The sequence below is a fragment of the Gymnoscopelus braueri genome, assembly GCF_963280865.1.
Source record: "Gymnoscopelus braueri genome assembly, chromosome: 11".
NCBI lineage: Eukaryota > Metazoa > Chordata > Actinopteri > Myctophiformes > Myctophidae > Gymnoscopelus > Gymnoscopelus braueri.
The window spans coordinates 42,301,508-42,324,309 of record NC_137613.1 but is presented as its reverse complement, the minus strand read 5'-3'; the positions used below and the strand labels follow the sequence as shown (position 1 = coordinate 42,324,309).

The 22,802-nt window shown below is 40.9% G+C and overlaps 2 protein-coding genes across 2 annotated transcripts in view; one reads left to right on the top strand and one right to left on the bottom strand.

Moving 5' to 3' along the window:
* The window catches only part of hivep1 (HIVEP zinc finger 1), a 49,902-nt gene extending 40,986 nt beyond the window's left edge, over nt 1-8,916 (bottom strand). The window contains exons 1-2 of the mRNA XM_080442910.1: nt 8,772-8,916; nt 5,579-5,728 (exon numbers count right to left, since the gene is read on the bottom strand). Of these exons, the coding sequence (XP_080299036.1) occupies nt 5,579-5,618 (40 nt within the window). The 5' untranslated portion in view covers nt 5,619-5,728; nt 8,772-8,916. The remainder of the gene's footprint in view (nt 1-5,578; nt 5,729-8,771) is intronic.
* Nucleotides 1-22,802, top strand: part of myo1g (myosin IG) — a 419,914-nt gene that overhangs the window by 162,312 nt on the left and 234,800 nt on the right. The gene's annotated exons all lie outside the window — the stretch shown is intronic.

Sequence of the window (22,802 nt, the reverse complement as noted above, 5' to 3'; positions counted from 1 at the left end):
GGAGGCAGGAGTTCCAAACTTCCTGCCTTATAACCCACAAACTGCGTCATAGGATCATTCCTAATGCTGTGTGTGTGTACAGACCATTCATTGGAATGCCACCCTGGCTCACCTGCATAAGCATCGTCAACGATCTGGGACTGGGATGGTATCAATAGAACAATATATTTTTGGCTGGATCGCAACAGTGGAGCCAGCCCTATAGACGCAAATGTCTCTGACTGACTTAAACTCGTGTCAATCACCAGGCTTTCCGCAGTACCTGTGGAAAGCCTGGTTTCTATTCCAAATTATGGATGTAGTCTATTATTGACAGGCCAGGTTGGCCTAACGAACTAACCAAACACAGCGCAATTGTCCTCCCAGGCTATGGGATGTAATCTATCCTAATACAGCGCTGAAGTCTGATGATCCCAAGCTTTTTTATGACTAAAACAGCGTAAAACGGTGTGTGTGTGTGTGTGTGTGTGTGTGTGTGTGTGTGTGTGTGTGTGTGTGTGTGTGTGTGTGTGAGAGAGATATCAAACACACTTTTATTATACTTTTACAGTATATTAACACACTTATTTCTGGTGAAAGAACTTCACCATTCATGATTCATGATGGTGGATATGGCATATATGAAGTTACATTATCGATGTTACATGAACAGAGAGACCCCGCTTCCTGTATCCATTGAATTAAAAGCCCTCTAGCGTTTCTTACACAGTCCAGCCATGTATTGGGTTTTGTCATGGTCTTGTCTTTTTTATATCTTTGTATCGTTGACAAGGCAAAGACTGATAAGTCTTGACATGACTGTTGGTTAGCATCAGCATTCAGAACTGTGCCAAGCGCTCCAAGGCATTGTGGACATAAGTTTTCTCAGCAAACCAAAGTCAATCTACTGCAACCAAAGTCAATCTACTGCAACCAAACTCAAGCTACTGCAACCAAACTCAAGCTACTGAACTAAACTGATGTCCATTTATGTATGTACAAAGAGAGGTCCAGCGCGCTTCAGCCAGTTGAAGGTAGAAGGGCTCGTCTGTGCTCAACAGGGACAACTTGAATCAGAGAGCATACACTTCAGGAGAGATTACCCAAATAAAATACTGGAGAACTCGACTGGTCTGCACGCATTTATTATTTTACAGGGGTGACTGAGTCACCCCTGTAAAATAATGACTGAGTCACCCCTGTAAAATAATAAATACGTGCAGACCAGTCGAGTGCTCCAGTATTTTATTTTGGTAGTCTCTCCTTAAGTGCCCAGGTATTATTCTCTCTGGTCTATTTATGTATGTTGTCGTTTTGTTTAGTTTTTTCAAAAGAATTTGCAATGTAATAAAAATGTGACATTGACAGTTAAAAGACTGTAGAGGTTAAAGGCTCGTCTTGTGTTAAGTAAAAGTCTTAAATGTTAGACTACTTAGTCTTGAGCACCAGGCATCATCATGTGATGGCTCGGCCAAGGATAGGGGGTGGGGGGGGTTTCACTGAGTTCGGAAGAAAGAAATGCACTACAGCAGAATCTAAGCATGTGATAGCATGCCATGCAATGAGCATTTCCTGTCTGATGAAGGAAACGCCTTGAGTGCAGGCCTGGAAGAGGGTTGTTGAACTAGGTCATAGGTCATAAGGCGAATCAAAGAAGCTAGAGCATGGTCTCATCAAGCTGGTTTGGTTTGTGTGTGTGTGTGTGTGTGTGTGTGTGTGTGTGTGTGTGTGTGTGTGTGTGTGTGTGTGTGTGTGTGTGTGTGTGTGTGTGTGTGTGTGTGTGTGTGTGTGTGTGTGTGTGTGTGTGTGTGTGTGTGTGTGTGTGTGTGTGTCAAATAATAGAGCAGGGGTCTTCAACTTTTTTTCAGGCCAAGGACCCCTTAGCTGAGAGAGAGCGATGAAGCAGGGACCCCCACTACATTGGAAATTATGTTGTTGCAGGTTAAACCTTTTCATAGATTTCATAGATGGCTTCATAGACTTGTTTGACAGCACTATCATCAGTGTAAATTCATGTTTTTGTTTGTTTGACTTTGTTAACATTATCTTCTCTATTAATATATTGAATTCATGTTAATGTGTATTTTCAGACATTTAACCACCTAAACCCTCAATACTAGTAAACTTGACCTTTTCCCCCTAAACACACCAAACCTCTTCGACAAAATTCTAGGGATTCTAAGGTTAAAGTAAAAAAATCCTATAATTTGGCGGCCCCCCCCTGTAGTAACTCTGAGGAGCCCCTAGGGGTCCCGGGCCTCCTGTTGAAGACCCATGCATTAAGGCAACTCCGCACCAAACAGACTCGTCCAGACTATTGCAGACTACTCCAGACTGCAACAGACTGGTATTCGGTTGGCAAAAGTTGCCATTTAAGTCTGTCAGCCGACTGGCCATTCATGTGCTAATTTGACTTTTAGCCTGCCAGCGTTGCCAGGTCTGCTTATTATAAGCGACTTTGGGCTTGTTTCCCTGCAAAGCCACTTAGGGATGTTCCCAGCGTTTTTTCTTCACTGACGTGCAGTGGTGTAAAGTAACTAGTACATTTACTCAAGTACTGTACTTAAGTACAATTTTGAGGTACTTTTACTTTACTGGAGTATTTCCAATTGTCTATATACTCCACAACAATTATTTGAAATGTTTAGTTACTAGTTACTTTGCAGATATAAATCATTATGAAACATACATTAACCACTTTAGCCCTATTTTATACCTATAAGCTATTTGAAAATAGCAGATCTACAAGCTCACAACGTGTTGCGATGCACGCGTTCTGAGCTTGTAGATCTGTTATTTTCAAACATTTTTGTACTTTTACTTTTGGTACTTTAAGTAAATTTTTATACCAATACTTTAGTACTTTTACTCAAGTAAATGTTGAATTCCGGACTTTTACTTGTAACAGACTCAGAGTACATCTATTGCATTCAAGCCTGGAATTTCGTCATTTTAGGGGCAAGCCACTTGGCCTTTGGTGTTGTAATTTTTTGGAGGGCACAAAGGCCCTGCCAGGCCATCCAAAAAAATAATAAAGATTTTTGATTTTTAAGTCCACGGAAATAATGCATTTAACTTGAAGGTTAAGGATGATTGTATTTTAATATATTATAAGAATAGTATAACTATCTGTGAAATATTACCCATTTATTTCACAAAATAATGTGTTGGCAAATGACCGATATTTAGTTATATAGGTCTCAATATGTCACATGAAGTAGGGGTCACATTAATCACATTAGATTCACAGAATGTATTTTACCCACAAGTTATTTTCATTCAAATGAAATGTGAATGAACTTGCACTAATAATGACTTTAGTTGATTTTTCACTCTTTAAAATATAGTATTTCTTAATTATTAATAATTACAGCTTGTAGATTGGCTATTTTCACGATTTTAAATGGTTTTTAAATAATAATAAAAAAGGAACATACAAGATTTCCACCCGACAGCCATAATATATAGCCAATATATGGTTCTGTATCAGTATATGAGTCCGTTTTTGCAGATTTCATTCTAATTGGCTACTATGCCTGAATATGAATTTCATGAGCCTGGGTAGGTCACCCTGGCTTGGCGGAGATATGCCCTGTAGCACACTCCGCACAGCAGCAGCAGCAGCAGGTGAAAGCAATTCACTTAATTGCTCGTTCTCTCTCTCCCTCTTTCCGTCTCCTCAATCTCTCGCTCGCTCTTTCTCTCTCAATCTTTCACTCTCCCTTTTTTCTCTCCCTCTGTCTCTCCCTCTCTCTTTCTTTCCTTCTCTCTCTGCCGCTTTCTCCCTCCCTCTTTCTCCCTCCCTCAGTTTCTCTCTCCGTCTCTCTCCCTTTCTTTCTCCCTCCCGCTTTCTCCGTTCCTCTCTCCCTCGCTCCTGGTATCTCCCTTTCTCTCACCCACTTTCTCCCACCCTCTTTCTCTCTGTCTTCCTCCCCTCTCTCTTTCTCTCCCCTCTCTCCCTTCCTCTCTCTCTTTCCCTCTCTCTCTCTCTCTCTCTCCCCCTCTCCCTCACGAGAAACAGTGAATGATGGGGACGATGCGGGTGAGGAGTGAGATATGGTCGCTTGTTTCTCTCACATAATCTGGCAACACCGACAGCCCTCTGTTGTCACTGCCACTGCGCTACCAGTCGGCTAAAAAGCTGAACATGTTCGGTCGGCTCTGGGTCGGCCGAAAAGGTCCCGACGGACCCCCCGACGGACCCCTAACCGACTGGCCGACGCTTCCCGAAGCCAATTCGGCCCAAAATCGGGCCGACTCGGATTGGTCTGGAGAGGGCTTTAGAGGTTCATGTATAGTGCAAGTGGTGAGAATAGTTAAGAGAAAACTTTAACTGATTTCATATCAGTATCATCAGTATTTTTCCTCACCTTGCATATCAATCAAAATGTCAAAAATAACATCAGCTTTAATCTTTTCTGGTTGTATCTTTTATCTTTTCCAAGAACAGCTGTGGCACTGTAGTCTGCTGTAAAAAGAAGTTTAAGAGCCTCCATCAAAAATAGCATCTAGAGTAATTTGGCTGGAGTTTGTATGGACCTCTATTGGGTAATGTGCTGCAATAAAACTTAATTATTCATATTATTTGGCCAAGTAAGCTCAATGCAGTACGCACAGGGGAGGTGTTTATATAAAAAATAACAGTGAAAATCTGGGTCACAGCTCACAGACAAAAGCCAAATTTGTATTCAATGAATATACAATCACCAGTACCCACATTCATACACATCACACCCAGTTTCAATGGGTCCACCACATTTCTTTATGTCCTATGGGCTAATCACACCTACTGTAGTCCTACAACCTACAGGTCACACTGTGATACTAGCACCTTCGTACAATAATTAACATATGACAACTGCTGAAATGGATCAAATCATGCATTTGTGCCAAAATACATTAAAAATTTATATAATTAAAGAAAGAACATAAGAGAACCCAAAATAGTCTATTCAGGTAGGTACAAGGGGATTTTTCATACTATAATGAAATGAAGCCACTTGCAGTGTACAGTATACCCAGAAGTAGCTATACGGTAGAAGTGTAAAAGACAGTGGAAGTGCAGCATATTCAGATATCGCAGGTAGTGATACAGTACCTTAGTGTCACCACTAGCCCTCTACACAGTACCTCATCCCCATGATAATCTGCTTGATTTCTAATACACTAGTTATCTATGGACCTGTGTAATAAGGAAGTAATTACGCTGTATGTCTTAGTGTCCTACTTGGTGGTGGAAGCCAGATCAGTAACTCCTGTTATACTTATGTGCAACACTACAAATCCTGCAACCAAATAGAATACATTATGAAGAGTTTCACTCCAAAATAGCAATATATTCATTTGGAAAGAATGCTACCTGATATTCTTGAGATAATATTTCTAATACATTGTTGACTGTATACACAAAGACAGAAATGTTGTCAGCAACAGTATTACTATAACTTCCACCTTTAAAAGTAAAAGATAATTTTGAACCCAGACATTTTGGAAGAGGAAGGATACTTTTTTTTCATGGATATCTTTCTTTGGAATGATATCATATTGATTTGAAAAAGTTATTTAAAAACATTAATACATTTCTAGAATTGCAACTTACCTTTTAAATTTCTTGGGTTGTTCTGCTTGGTGCGTGGCATGTTTACTTTCGCTCACAGGTACATCTTGAGTAAAGTAGGTTCTAAAGTCCTTGGATCTTGAGAGGAACTGACTTCCGCTCCACACAGTTAGAGACACACTGTGGGTACATCTATGGAACAAACACACACAGACACTCACAGTCATCGGGTGGCTAAAGCATAAAACAGCAGAGATCAATGAGCACTAAGTGGGCCTTGCAGAATTCCCGCTTGAGCTTCATTTATGCTCCATCGTATGACAGTGTCACTCGTAACAAATAACTGAATTTCAAGCTAACAACGCAACACCCACCACTCTCACTTGGCAGGGAGAGTGCTGATTGAGTTTGAGAATTTCAGTCCAGGCAGACCCCCTTCTGGGCCTGTCAGGTGGAGAGACCAGTAGATAGTGGGCGGAGGCGTGAGTATGTTCTCTTCGTATCAATATAAGCTGTGTTGCAGCATTTATCTCACATGCTGATCTCTGCAAAAACCAAGAAGCGAGAGGGCTGTTGTTTTTGGTCAACGTCTGATTGACAAGTCAGTGTCTGATATGGGTCGCCTGCCCTTCTCTTTGACGAACAACGGCAGCCTCGGATGACGAAATGGCGCAAAACAATAATGTTCTGTTTGCGCTCGGGTATTGAATGCTCCAGGCTACTTGGGAAGCCAGCAGATAGGTTGCTATCAGGCTAATCTAATTGTATAAGTTAACTCTCACAGGCCGCTGCATAAGGGCTATGCAAACATCAAAAGGGCAGATTGAACTCATTCTGACAGGGGAACTGTTTTTACTCTCTGTATTGTTTCTGATGCCCTTTTTACGCTGGAATGATCGGGGGTTTAAATACAGGCTTCATGCAAATTCTGGCTTGGTTAAAGAAACACTGGGTAAAAGGGGGATGTTCAAGTTAAATGTTACCAAAACCTCAACCTTTCAAATCCGCTGCACTGCACATGCTTCTGTGGGCTCCCTGATATACATAATCACCTACAGAATAAGCTCACCTCCCTTTGAATGGACAGGCACAGCGTGAATACAAGCATCATCTAGCCATAAAATTATACTAAATTATACTTAATGCAATCTCTGTTTCCACACATCTAGGCTATATTCTTTCATGGACAGTTACAGTTTATAAGACCATCATGACCCATCGTGCACATGCGACGAGCGTGGCGCTTCAGCATCAGTCTTTGTTTGTCTCACCAGTATTACATAACAGTTACTACAACTGGATGGTGATTTTTCACCACACACACACTGGTACATGTGGCACTACAGCAATGACATCATCTCCCCGGGCATCTCAATTCGGCAGAATGTACCTAGCAGCATGCACCACATAGCCTAGAGAAACACCAAAAAGTCACATAAGACGCTCTCACGTAAACACATATGCAATGATGGAAATATTAACTAGGTCTGACAGCAGCACAGATGATATGGAAAGAATAAGCATGCACATTTTTGTCTGGTGACAGTGTGACTGTGTGTGACTGTGTGTGTGTGTGTGTGTGTGTGTGTGTGTGTGTGTTTCTGAGAGAGATGAGAGAGAGAGAGGGAAAGAGAGCATAAAAATATGAGGAAACACCCTGATGCTGCATGGTCGATACAAATAGTACAAGGAACAAGGATGCACTACAATGAATTGCACGCATAAACACTGCACTGAAACGCCATCACGTCCTAAACCTGTTAGAATGGAATGCGTGCATTTGCAGGTGAGGTGATCTGAGTCATTCATTCACACATGATGAGAATTCCAGACCTCACCTCTCTCTCTCTCCCTTTCTCACTCTCTCTCCACCGGAATCAAAGCCTTATATAAAACCAAGAGTCTGATCGCGCGCACTGCGTTAAGAAAGCTGTCAGTGGCACAATCACGTGTTTGTGTTATGATAATCACACGCCCATCACAATGTAGCGTTTTCACGTAAAAATGTGGCAATAGCCTCCGCACAATGGTGATTATCTCCATGTTTTGGGTGAGAGTGGGCATGGACTCTGCATAATACAGAAAATATATAAATATATATATCAAAATGCACATAATTGATTTGGATCCTGTTGGTCATTCATTGAATGGAAAATACAGTCAGCAAAAACAATGTGTGGGAATAGCATATGCTATGCCTGTTGCAACACATGAACACCAGTGTTGCCAAATTGTGTGAGAGAAACAAGCAATCACGTATAGGAAAACAAGCCCAAAATAAGCAACATGAGCACTTTAAACCTATATGCGTCGGTTATTTGAAAATAGCCAATCAATGAGCTTGTACTTGTAGATCTAGATTTTATTTTCATAAAATGTGGAATATTTTGAATGTTTTTTAAACATTCTAACAACACAAATGCTCCCTGGCACAAAACATTTTCATGATAATATTTGAGAACCAATGGTTTAAATAATAAAGACCAAAGTCGCTTATAATAAGCAGACATGGCAACGCTGATGAACGCCCTGTAAGTGAGGGAGGAGTCAGGGAAAACCCCTCGGTTGTCTCTCTGCAACACGCAGCGCTCTTAAGGGACGCTGCTTGCTTCCCCTATCATCCAACACAATCTGCAGTGTTATTATCTATGTGTTCATCCGTTACATATACATAGTTTCCATTAAAAATGAGGGATGGCATTGTCAACATGATCAAGGCGAACGGGAAATGGTTTACCTACGGTATAAAGAGCGAGAGAGAGAGAGAGAGAGACAGTTACACGTTGCATACTTGCGTAGTGAGCAGGAGAGGTTAAGTTGCCAGTTGCCACACACACACACACACACACCGTATGCTGCACGACAAGTCTCCACCAAAACAGCGATGCTACTATGCTGGCACTATGAGAGACAAGCCGACTGTAACAGCGTCGGCCAGCTTATCTGCATTTTGTTTTTAATACGACTGAAACATGCCACTGCCACAATGCGCAGATCACCACCAAACAAACCGTTCCACAGAAAACAGTGAGGACGTTGATATTAAGGACAGAAAACAGTGAGGACATTGATAATAAGGACCAACAACCCGACACACACACACACACACACACAGCAGCAGCCAAACACGAGCAGCCCTGTGAATGCACACACTGACCGACTGAACATGATCAATGCAGCTCCGAAAGTATAACGCCTCTACAATTGTCCTAAAACTGAATTGATTCATACTCACATTAAAGTGCGGTCTTTAAGTTACTGTCAGGGATTTGTGGTATAACGCACCATAACGATAAATAAAGGGGAGGGAGAGGGGGGGGGGCAAAGAAGGTCTGTATGTATTCTCTCTCTTCACCTTCTCGCTCACTTTCTATTGCAGGAAACAGACAGGCCCACTGACGTCAACGGGGGTCCCGTCTCCGCCTCCCCGACCACAGGATGTCAACTCTAGGGGAGGGAGCGTGTGGGAGGGAGGCGCTCGACTTGCGCATACGCTCCTGCCCAAAATGACGTGTAATTAGACGATCGCAGCCGTACATTTATCGCCGTGGTGATTTATGTGCGTTGAAAGCCACCTCGCCGCGTGGCTCACGGTTTTATTCCGAGTCGCGTTCGTCCGAGAGCGAGTGCCTTCGATTGGTGTCGTCCGTCGCGAACCCCCTTGGCGATGTCCCCGTTTGCTACATAGTTGAGCACTGACGGTTTTCCCCAGCGCCCGGTGGTTCCTTGTTGTCAGGGTCACGTTGTTGAGCCCCTCCACCACCACTACGACTGGCCCGGGCTTTCCCATGTAGCCAGTGAGTGGTGGAAAAAGTATACTCACATTTTTACTTAAGTAAAAGTATCAATACTGCAATGTAGAAATACGCTTGTTACAAGTAAAAGTATGGATTTCAAAATGTACTTGAGTAAAAGTGCAAAAGTATCGGTATCAAAATGTACTTAAAGTACCAAAAGTAGAAAGTACTCATTATACAGAATGTCCCCTTTCGCACGTTTTCAAATGTATAAAAATATTTTGAAAATAGCAGATCTACAAGCTCACAATGCCTAGATCTGCTATTTTCAAATGGTCGAAATGTATATAGGGCTGAAGTGGTTACTCTGTTTTGTGTAATAATAATCAAAATCTACTCGTTAACTAAAGTTTTCAAATAATTGTAGTGGAGTAAAAAGTACAATATTTACCTCTGAGATGTAGTGGAGTAGAAGTAAAAGTTCTGGAAATTGAAAGTACTCAGTAAAGTAAAAAATCCATGGACCATGGTGAAGAGCTACTGTTGCTCATCTAGGCCTATATAGGTAAGTCATGGTGGTATTATTTGTATCCTCTGTCGGCGACCATTCTTTGACTTATGACCACGATGACAAATGGATGTATGACACATCACCTAAAAAAGGAGCATATATTTTTGTTACATAGCCTATAGGCCTACTGTAAATAGAATAGCTCCTGGACAGATGTGCAAATAAATGGCACTTTTCCTACTAGAAATTAATACACTGCAATAGAAGCACAAAGTATCTACTGTATGTGAGCAGGTGACATGCTGAGATGATCAGATAAAAACAATAGCATCACTTTGCTACCCTCCTGGCAGGTTGTATTAAACGAAAAAGCTGTCAGCCAGAAACCGAATAAGGGGGAAAAATTTACAGAGATATATCCAAACTGAAAATTTCCACCTAATTTACAGACTATCGTAGGCATGAATACTGAACTGAACAGAAGACTGAACTTTTTTATAAATGTTCACGTTACATTAATGACTGCGTTTGCAGCAAACTGTAAGAAAAAAGTACACTGACATCCAGAGAAAAGTTTGCTGCAGTGAGGCAGATCTACATATTAATAAGTGATTTTGTGACAGCCACCCACCTTCATGTCACAGGCTTCCTGCAGACTGCAGAGTGGGACTTTATGACTCACCTGTTTCAACTGCAACAACTTTAAAATGGCACAATTGAATAAGAGAAAAAGAATGTTTCCCATAGAATGGGAATTAAATGTTTTTTTGTGCTTACTTTAGAATCTGTCGTACAACAAAATATAAATCAGGCTTTAGTCATAATTTTGGTGATGATGCAGAGCTTATGCTCATGACTATTCATTTTAAGGATTTTTTTCTTCCCCCCATGGATAATATGCATAGACTGCCAGTGACATTGGGCTTGTAAAAAATAAATTACATAATCAGGAAAATAATGAGGAGTTCATCTGACTATCTAATACAATAAGAAGTCTATTATGATTAACATAATATAAGTGTAATTTTACTTAAATGTGTATTCACCGCTGTCTACACTGGCAAATGTTGGTTCTTAATCACCCAATAAAAGAGGGGGAAATGGAGAAATAAGAGTACTGCATGACTTAAAAATGTGAGGTTGGAACATTTATTTTATGCTTGTAAAATTAGTTATAGTGTCTATGAAAAGGACAAAGAGATAATATACAGTAAGCAGTAAAATCGCAGAGCCTTAATTTCACTGACAGTATAAAATTAAAGTTAAATTGACACACAGGATTTTACTGTGTAAAACATCATCTCAGGGAGAGAGGCACATTGAGTGTTTATGTGGACCGAAGCTTCTCATGGGTCTAGATTTGAGACGCAGTGGATGGATTCTCCTGACCACAGGACAGTTCTATTCAGAGTTCCATTTCATTCCTGAAACCTAGCCATGTCAGTTAAACTTTTGTCTAGTGCAGCGATATAATCTTGATTTGGTCAGAATGATGAGGGGGACTTCCTCTGCTGCCTCCACAGCAATGGCAGTGAATGACAGCGGGGCTATTAATATCCTGGAGTGGTTTCAGAAAATAATCACAGCTGCCCTCCAGAGCTGTCCTGCTGAACAATAGGCTCTTATGTGACTTCGTCGACGGGAAGGCACTTCTGGTTGTCTGCCTTCTGTGGCCTATGTTCATGGGGCTCTCATGTTTTGCTTTCTTTGTTTTCCCTGACATCAAAAATAGATATTCATTGAACACAAACTTCCAAAGAAAGACAGCATTCACAAGGGGAATGTCTCCATGTCCTATTTCTCTTGGCTCATAGTCGAGCGCTTGGTTAAGGATTAATGTTATTGAAGTATTTATAGGTTAATGTCCTTTCATCCCTTTTCCCCACATACGTTTCCTATTGCTCTAGTTGTGAAAGGAACTGGTCTTAAACATGCCGTATAAATCCAATGGGTTTGGCACCGCTGGCTGTCTGTGGAGATAAGGACTACCACATATCACGGTAGACGGTGTTCTATTTAAATGCCATTATAGAACCCAGAACCAAAGAGCAAATAGACATTAGTCTTCCTAACCGACTATGTTGTCAATCAGCGTTGACACACGTGGCTGTTAAAATGTTCCTGTTATTGTAAATTATACAGCTATAATGTCCACTGCAGTCTTTGTAGGGTCTTTTTTTTATATAATCAATGCAACAGGGGTTTGCATTGATTTGCATTGCTTTTTAAAATGTAAATGCCTGCCATGTATGGATTTTAGCTACATGTTTGAGCTGTCTATTGCCATACATTCGCTATAGCACTTAAAGGAGAAGGGGGATGAGGGGGTGGTGTACTGTACACATTATGATATTATGATGTTACATAACTGAGGCTGTTGCCCCAGCAACGCTCCAACTCCTTCGCTACCCTCCACCCCCATTCCTTACTTGTTACAGCTATAACCTAATTGGAGAGGGTTGGGGCCAAGGGACATCGAATATCGGACATGAGGCACTGGAATTATGGAAAGCGAGGTAGCAGATAAAAAATAAATAAAAGAAATCCCATGAACTTCCCATTTAGTTTCATCAAGTGGTGGGATTTTAGACACAATAATAGAATAAGGGGACACGGAACTGGTTGGTGTCAGAGCAAATAGAATAACGGTTTCTCCTCTTATAGGAGCACTGATCAAGGACAGATTGAGTTCACCCGTTTCTAGTTGACTGCAAGCAGCACAGGTGTGTCCACATTGCTACTCCCAGAGCTCAACAGAGTCATGGGAGACTTTCAACATTGCTTCACCCCCTTTTGAAACTACATTCATGTCCTTTATACTGTACATAGAGACATCAGGCAATGGAACCAGCTACACAACTTGTCTGACTCAGAGGTAAGTTGGGGTTTTGACATGCTGTTCTGACCCAACCATCTGGTCCAGGGTGTGTTTGAATCACCAGATTAAATCGGGGAGCTGACCACAATCTATACAACCTTATAATCTTCAAGGTCGCTGGTGTCGACATAGCACGTAAAGCATACATGTATTTGCAAGTGCTCTGCTGGTATGGTGGGTGTCATGTAAGATGGTTTTAATAGATATATCCTTACATACAGTACAGGGTTTCTGGAGAGTACAGGCTTCAGGAGCATGTGTTCTGCAGCATTTACAGCATTGCTTGTTCTCAATTATCCATTGGGTTCTGGATGGGGAAACATATTCTTCTGTGCATGTGTGAAATACATAGTAACCTCTTTTGCAGCACCCTTCTTTGACAACTGCTCGTTTTTGCGATGCACCTGGCAAGGGCTTTAAACTGCAGTAAGCCACTGATAGACAGTGAGAATTCCTCAAAATCTTCAACATCTCTAGCCTTAACTGCAGGGGCATTGAGAATGCGGCTTATCTCAATTTGAATCAACTGACGAGGCTGTCCATACTTAGCCTCCAGTGCTCTCGTAGCTATTGAATATGGCTGGTTATCACAGGTTAGTGATAGTTCTGGCTAGTTTACTATACCATTTGGGTGTTTGAGGTGGTCCAGAAAAGGCTGATATTAGTGTTGCTCCGAGAGATGTTTGCCTGTTTACCAAGTACATTAGCGAAGGCCATCTCTTCAATAAGAGGAACCCGTTTTTACTTTTTAGATTCAAAGTAAAGCAAACAAGGCATGCCATAGGTAGATGCAGCCATAGATGCAGCCATAAGCTCTGTTAACTTAGCCCAACGGTTGTTGAGGAAGTGTCTATTGCTGGTATGGTGTCAGAGAGGCTTGTGCCACATTAGTTGATACTGAAAGGGCAGTGACTTTGGGTGATGATCGGGTGAGAGGAAGAGGCCAGGCTGCTGTCTGGCTGGGTGAATGATGGACCATGGCCTCAAAGCTGTGATGTTCCTAAAAATGACAGAGATCGCTGCTGAGAAAGAAAGTGCATGGATTGAGGAAAGCATGAGGCAAATTAATCTACCTTCCTGTTGCACTGGAAAATAAGGTGCCTAATGAACAGCCTGTACTAAAAGTGGACACTTCGAACTGAGGTTGTATGGATACAGACTCATCTCTTTCCCTCTGCAGATCTGGATGAATTTCACCTGCAGACTGCACATCCTTGTGATGGGAGAAGTTGTCTGACCAGCATTTAGGAACCTCCTTCAGCACCATGTATGGAGGATGAAGGAGGAGAGGGGTGTGGTCAGAAGCCTGGTCCATTGTGTTATCTCTGCTCAACATCGGTTTTCTCTCCCTGCTGCAAAGAAGGTATGAGTTTTGTTCATATTCCCTTTCCACCTTCCTAAGCTTCCTAGCTTGTGACGGTTTGGTCATTAAAGCCCCTCAGGTCAGGGTAGCCTCACAAGCCTGGTCATCCAAAGTTCTGGAATAGCTTTCTGCCTGTTCTTCCTCTTGCTGCTGTTTATATAGTTCATACAGTTCTATACCTTTAACCACAAGCTCTATAAAAAATAAAATTCAAAATGCTTTACAAATTCTTTCAAAAATAGCCAATCTAAGTTGAAACAAAAGCTATAACGAAGACTTGAGCATCCACACTAAATAATGATAAAGTTCTATAAATTCGGAGGGATTTTGATTGGCTGTCAGGGGTTCCAATGTTCCTCAAATCACTCTGAAAGGGATTCCAGTGATATTGTTCGCCACTGTCAGCGTTATAGTTGTGGTGTGGACTCTGCCATCCACTTGAGTTAGAACACAGTTTTAAATGATAAAGTTATAATTTGTTATCTTTCTTGGTATGGACAGCCCATAAGTCTGTCCGCAAGCCTAGCTTTTCAAACCCTTTTTTCTCTGCTCAATCCCTTCCTTTTTGGGAGTGGATAGGCTGCTCTCGACCATTATTCTGCCACTCTGTTGAATGCTTCAACTTCAATAGTTCACTCCAGAGTTGTTGATAAGCACATTGAATATTTGCTCCATTTTGCCATGTGCAGCTGAAACCATCCAGCACCAGCATGTGCTGTATATCTTGCTGTGCATTTTCAAGGAGGACATAACAAAATGACTGTACTTGTATGTACCCATACACAAGATGTAACAATAAAGAAACCTTGAACCTTGACTATAAAAATGTGATGCGCAGTAAAATCCTCATTAATTTATCCATTTGTAACTCTGTGAGTGTACATACCAAATAGACCCTTACGGTCAGAATTAAATTAGCACTGAGGATTTTACTGTGTGACACCGTGGACATGCTGTCAATAGCTGCATGGTAATAGTGTGAGTCAGTTTTCATTACTTTGTGTGAGTAATCCCTCTCCACTAGTTGAATTCAAGGTCAGGGAGGCTCTCCTGACATCCTGAGCCGTACAATAACAACACCAGGCATTCCCACAGAAGAGCTGTCTCTTTGTGTTCCAGGATACTGCAGCGAGTGCTCTCATAGCTCTCAACGCTGTCTCAGAGCTCCACTTAGACACCATGTGACTGTCCATCGAACCATCTGTTTATCTAGGCATAAATATAGAAGCTTCCTCCATTTCAATAATCAAACCTTGTTTGATGGTCCATCAGTCAATGGAATAATCAATTAAAAGCATTTATTTTCCTGGACAATATTTGCCTATATCTTGGTTCAAAGAGAGCAATCAGCTATGCTTTCAGAGAAAAATAATATTGATGTCTGCACTAGTTTATTATACCCTTGATGTGATAGTCTGGCTGTATGTCATTGCACAATTCGAACAGGATACAATAGCCTATGAGCAATCGGAATTAAAAACGTATGCACAATTTGGAAATTGTGTTTTTATTTGATTATTGGTTATGTCATAACATGTCTATACTCATGCGACCCAATCAATTTCTTATGCAGTATGTGTACATATACTGTACATGAGTGCCTGTGTGTATGTGTGTGGTATGCTTTGCATTACATAAAGAGTGGCATCACACACGGGTAAATACCATTATGGATTCTCAAGGTCTTTGAAGAGCAGTCTGGCACACACAAATCAAAATAACCGTCATAAAGCTTTCAGGCAAAACTCAGAGATTCTTCTTAATAAAAGTCATGGAATGTGTGTGTGTGTGTGTGTGTGTGTGTGTGGCCGGGTTGACGGCTGGTTCTTATACTGTAGATGGAACATTTGATGGCATCTTCATGTGCAAAAACCTGATGAAGCCCTGCATGGGCGAAACGTTGTTTGGTTAAAATTATAAATAAGACGGGAGAGCAGCCCATCGTGTGCGGACATTCCCTTTTTATTCATCTTCATGTGCTCTATCATATTTTTGAACAAAAGTCCCTGTAAAGGGTGTACCTATTTGTTGGTCTGAGGCAGATTTTTAATCAGTGCAGCAGAAATGGAAAGACATCGACCAGTCTATGATCTTAAACAAAAAGTATTTCGCCTCAATGCTAATCCCTAGTGAGAAAATCACTTCACTCAGAGCCAGCTTTAAGCACAGCATTTCTCAGAACAGCATCACTGTGGTAAACCCTTATTTCTGTGCCCCGTCCGACCCCAATGGCTCAGTCCTACTCCCTGTGCTCCACCAAATTAGCCTTTAGGAAAAATAAATCCCCCTCTTTTCACTGTCCCTGTATGACCCACATATTCGGGAGGGGGGGGAATTAAGGAGGATGAAAAACGTCTCTCCCCCCCCCCCCCCAAGTGGCTCTTTTAAGCATGGCCAGCGTTTTTTTGGGGAAGTGCTCTACTTCTCTAGGATTTTGCTCTCCTGTGTTAGCAAGTTAGCAACCATTGCCACCGACGTGATAACAGTCATGCAGCATGCTGCATTTCCATTCAGCAGCAGTCATCCTCCAACTGCAGACCAGCAAGGCCAGGTTACTGTGACAACATTGCTGAGGAGGATGTGGGATGAGAGAGAGGACCTCACCCAGGGGAGGGGTGAATGCTAAACTTGTGCCTTTCAGGAGAAGATCAACATTGTGTCAGCGTTTCCAGTGACATAACCGGGGGTGGGGGGGGGGGGGGGGGGTGCTTGCTTCGGCTCTTGTGCAAGGCCAAGCCGTTCAACTAGGGTAGGGAAAACTAAATTCATTAGCATATAATGCCTCTCCAGATGCTGTAGATACGGTATGGAGATGTGTTTGTAAATAAAGTTTAATGATAGTGAGCAGAGGCCAATGCCATAATCTGCTCACTCCACCTTTCTGTGCTCTGATCAGCCTTTTCTATATGAGGGAGAATCAGGACATAGTCAAAATCATTGACAGCTGGACATGGCCCGAATGTCTGCATTGCGTTTTGTTGGAAATCATCTGGGGGTAAAACATAGGGAAACAATCATGCCATTGAATGCTGTTGTCCCTTCTTTTAGACCCATCTCTTGGTCTGGGGGAAAAGGATTTGGAATGGGGAGGGGCTGGTCAGAGGACTTCTCTTCCCATCTAGACACCTCTCGTTGTTGGGAGAGGAAGCACTTGGCTTGCTTGGGGGGGGGGGAAAGCTGCATCCACGGGGAGGGGTGGTGCTGCCGGATGCGGTTTCCCTAGTGGATTATACATCAGTTTATTTATGGGCTGCACACTGCACTTAATAACCCTCATGTAGCTACACTGTCCCTGTGCGTGTGGGACCCCAGGGAGCATAAAAGCAGTATGCATGTAAAGCAAGAGAGACCAAGAGGGACTATAGGTCATTGTGAGTAACATGCACTTTATTGATCATGGATAGAGTTCTCATGTGAGCTTGGAGGTAGTATAGTGCTACTATCCACTAGTGTCACCATGTACTTTGGTCATCAGCTTTTTCCTTTTATTCACATCTATTCACCGTTTGCATCATATTATTTAGTATTGTGTAAGTACTGTATGTAGCACTCACACAGTAGGATTATCCATGCTTTTTCATGCAAATGTGAGTTTGTCGTGAGCGATTAAAAAAACAGACCAAACCAAATTATGACCAAGCAATGAGACCAGGATTTGAAAAGGCATACGCCACCTGTTGTGGTGCATGGCTTATCAGAAGAAAAGATCCTATCAGGGAATGACAGACTAGGTGTCCGTCTAGATGCTTCTTGTTGATCGTTTTCATCAGTTGGTTCTGAAGCACGGGGACATGGTCAGTGCTGTAAATAGATATTGACAAAAGGATGTTTGGATATCACACACACACACACACACACACACACACACACACACACACACACACACACACACACACACACACACACACACACACAGTCACACACACACGATCGATTACACATGAGAGAACCTGTATTCTATACCTGTATCTAACCCACACATCATGTATTGTAAATCTATGTTATTTGAGGACAGATTGTTTTTTACATTTATTTAGAGAATGCAAGCTTTTCAATGACACATTCCTTTTTTGCTTGTTCTCCAATATCCCTGTTTGTCAATATGCATCTCTGATGATGAATCACTCACAGCTGAGAATAGCTGTGAACTACGTACTGTATGATTTTTAAACGTTGTAGTCTGAATATTTTTCAGGCGCTCCCTTGCTGCCGTTTTACATTTACATCACCCACCCAGCACAACTGGCAGAGATTCCAGCTTTCATGCGTTTTCTGTTCTTCCTGTTGGCAGGCCTGATGCAAATCCTAGAAACTCTGACATCATGCAACCCTGTCCTCTCTGCTAAAAACAAACAAATTAATACATTGCTTCATATGAATGGACTTTATTTTGGATGCTAAACTAAAAGTGTTAAACTTTGCATTTACAGAGACAGTAAAGGCAAGTATTAATGTCAGGTTCCAGTACTGTAAAGCTGAATGTTTGCGCCCTCTGTGGACAAAATGTGAAAAAGGCTCAGTTCAGAATTAATATTCCCAAGGTCTGCAAGTGCTATAGTAGACTATAGTAGTACCAATAACAGAGATGGAAAATAACAAAAACTCCGTAATAACTAGTTTGTAATTAAAGCGGCACTACAGTATGTAATTTTCTTTTATTAATAAAATGTAATTTTGTCCAATCTACATGGTAGAGTATGTTAATACAATATAACTTATACAATTCGGGTAGGCATTCAATGTATCCCCTGAGCAAGCAGGCAGGCTCTATTGGCTCAATTCTAAGAATTTCAGCACTTGCACAGGAAACCGGGTTAAAATCCGGGGTAGAATAGGAAAGTTACATAGTGCAGCTTTAAGTAAATACGTTTTAGTGGTAGTTTTTCCTTATGCATTATTGCTTTTTAAGTGTTTTCATGAGAAACGTTTGTGTTTAGATATAAGTAGCAAATGCGATGACATCTGCTATTTCTGCAGGTTTTCTACACATAAATGACACGGAAATTAAAAGATTCATGGGACAAAATAAGGAGGTAATCAGTGAGTTTGAGTATGAGTATCTGCAGTTAAAGTTAAATCAAATCTCAACTGCTTCAGAGTCAGTATCTGCCATTCCATTGCCAAGCTCTACAAGCATGCCATGATGTTCTTACACCTCTCATACTGCCTCACTAGCTCATAATCCTTACAATCACCTAAACCCATCATATCACTATACAACCAGACAATAAAAACTAGAAAAAGTAGAGTGCTTGGTTGTCTAGCCAGGACTGTATAAGTCCGGGTTGCGGTCAGAGCGTTGGGGGCGGGGGGGATTTCTACAACATAAAGTGCAACTTGACACATTTGTGGCACCGCCTATGGGCAGAAGTGAAAGTGCTTATGGAGTTGCACTCTATAGAGGCAAGTCCAATTTGTAGTTGATTAGATATTACGTTCATGATATAATAAAATATTAATTAAAATAAGTGTGCGTGCAAAGTTTGACACCATCCAGCGGTGTCTGAGATTAGCTGTACACGCACGCACACGCACGCTCACACGCACACACACCCACAGGGACGAAAACATGGCTGTTGCCCTGGTTGAGATAATGATAGACAACAAACCCAATGAGGTGGTACCATTGTCAATCTGGGGGGCGGGATGGGGGGGGGGCACAATTAGCCTTGAAAGCTTCATAAGCTATTCCAACTTAAGGTTTATTTTTAAATGCCTACATGGTCATGCTCCTTCCCCGCTTAATGAAATTGTTACCAGACACCAAGCACACCAATAGTCAACACACAGGCCTCAATAAATGGTAACTAAACTGTCACATTGCAATAAGCAGGAGAAAAAGGAAACCTCATGGATAATCAGTTTATCTCTTAAAGGAGAAAAACGATGGAACTGATTTGAAAATGCAACACAATTTGAATGTTTTTAATAGAGGTATTACGTCATGGCTAAAAGAGAAACAACACTGTTCTCACACCTAGAGTAATGCAGCCATAGATACACCTGTATTTTGTGTATTTTTTTTTCCTTCTATTTAAACGTTTTAAAAGCCTCCTTTGGACAGGTGCTGTAAATTAGCATGTAGCTACAAACACTGAATACAGTGCATCTGGTCTCTCTGCATAAATACATGTTAACAAATCTAATGCTACTGTGGTGTCCATCAAATAAAATAAACAATATATTGCACTCATAGTTATGTCTCTACAGAGACCATCGGCCCAAATGATGAATAATGAATTACTGTACAAAGAAAAAGAAAAGATAAACATGGCAGCTGTGGTACATAAACAAAGAAGGGCAGACTGAAATATTCAACATGCGGTTTGTTTGTTTCACATACAGTATAGGACATCCTAAAAATTTACTCCAATACCACACTGGAAAGTTTACTTGTCAGTGTGGTATTGCAGTATTTGCTGTCCTGAATGTGGGTGGGAAAATGTCTTGTGTTGCAGGTGTTGAAATAGTGAGCTCAGCGGACATATCTAAAGTTTTCTTCTGTGGCCCCAGGAAGCCAGGTGGTGCACATTAAAATCCTCAGTTATGACTCTGAGTGTACAAATGTAACCAAATGGACCATCTCAGGTCCATTTCGTTACCTGTGGACAATCCTAGGTGCACTTTGGACTTCACTACATTATTAATCTTGATGGATTTGGACAAATAGTAAAACTAAATTTTGGAATATGCACAATCGTCTATAATGCATTATAAACGTACTTATAATGCATCATTATCTGTTTATAACACTATCATCATTCTATAATTAATACAATCTCTGTGTGTCAGTCTGTGAGTCAGATTCTGGGAATCTCTGAAAGTGTCTGACCAAACGGTCTGAAATTTGGGGTGTGTCAGTGTGTGTCTCATATGACCCCATGGTGTGCAGTGCCGAATGGCAGGACCAACGGTTTCCGAGAACCGAATAACCTTGTATATCTGTCCGAACTCGGGTCTGAGAGGGAGGCACCGATTCTGTGTTTTCGGGAGATTGTACGCATCCTGATAATACCTGATGATGATAATACATCATAATTATACCTCATACAATAATACCTTATAATACCTCATCATAATACCTCATAATATTACCTCATAATACAATAATACCTCATAGTAATACCTCGTAAAACAATGATACCTGATGATAATACCTCATAATACAATAATACCTGATAAGTACTTTAAATGCTTTATAACAATAATCACAGTTATACCAGAATATAAAGCCTTTTATAATGACTTACTGTATAAGATTAAGTATCATGATTGTTGGTCACTCACTGGCTTTTTATTTTGGCCAGGGTCTATAATTCCCATGCACGGTAATTATTTTATATTACAATCACTGTTATAATGAATTATAGTTTGATTATAAGTCATTATAAGTGGTCATTGGGTGCATTAAGTAAAGTCATTACCTTCCTTGAGGTGTAGGGAGAAACGTTTTGTGTTCTTGCATAGATTTCATTATAATATTTCTTACTTGACTTAATCACATTAACCATTTCTGTATGGCAAGTGACAAGTATGAGAATGATGTGATTTTATTTTCTATTTAAATCTTTCAGTTTTTGGTTTTGTATTACTGTCTAATTTTATTTAGTGTATTGTTAATGTACTGTGTGGTTACATGCAGTCCTGTGGTGTATGTATTGTTGTTGTTGAAACCAAGAAAAATCTATAAAAACAATTTAATAATAATAATAATCACATTAACCATATCCCTATAGTGGGGCCAACAAAATATCCGATCTACAAGCTCATAACACGTTGCGACACGTTGAGAGCTTGTAAATTTGCTATTTGTGTCAGAGCACTTGCCTTTGGACCACAATGTTCTGGGTTTGATCCCGGGCACTGCCAACTCAGCGTATGAGCATGGCTTGGGTAACTAACGGTAAGTAGGCCTACTGGGAGCTGATGGTAGGTGTTGCACTCGTCAGCAATCCATCTCCCAGGGGTCTAGCGCATTGAAAAGAGGATAGACACCCGTGTTCTCGGCCGATACGAACAATAAGCCAACTCCGACCTATTATCTGCTATTATTGCAGAACATATTTGGTAATCAGGGGGAAAAGGACCAGTATGGAGCACTGAACCGGTGAACTAAGAATATAGGGTTTAAGTGGTTAAAGCACCCAATGACCACTTATAGTGACTTTAAGTATAATCACACTATAATGCATTATAACAGTTATTATAATACATTACAACTACAGTATGAGAATTATGATATACTATAGTTTTATGATACTTGACCTTACAGTATGTCATTATAGCATGTGTTGAATATTGAATATTTATTTATTTAAGTTTATAACTATAATTATACAGTATTATGAGAACATTATAATGCATTATTGGTATGTTTATACCAATAATGACATGGGCTTTAGACATGGGCTTCATAGAAAGTGTTACCAATATGTCTTTCTCAAATGTCAACCAAGTACTTTTTAGTGAGCTATTATTTTCCTGTGTGGTTTCCTAGGCAAACACTCTAACAGTACGAGTAAAAATTAACAGTTACTCCTAGTTGAGCCACATATTTCAATTATGCTTCCCACCTCTGCCCAACAACCATGGCGAACCTGATCTCTAGCACTATAATATAATCGATAAATGTTTTACTGTTCAATATAATGCCAGTGGAACATCTGTCAGTGAAAGGTATGCTTTGCCTGCCAGGAGTTGGCTCAACTTGGCTGATATAAAACAACACTAACATGAGAGCACTGTATGCTGCAATCCATCTAAATATAACCAAAACA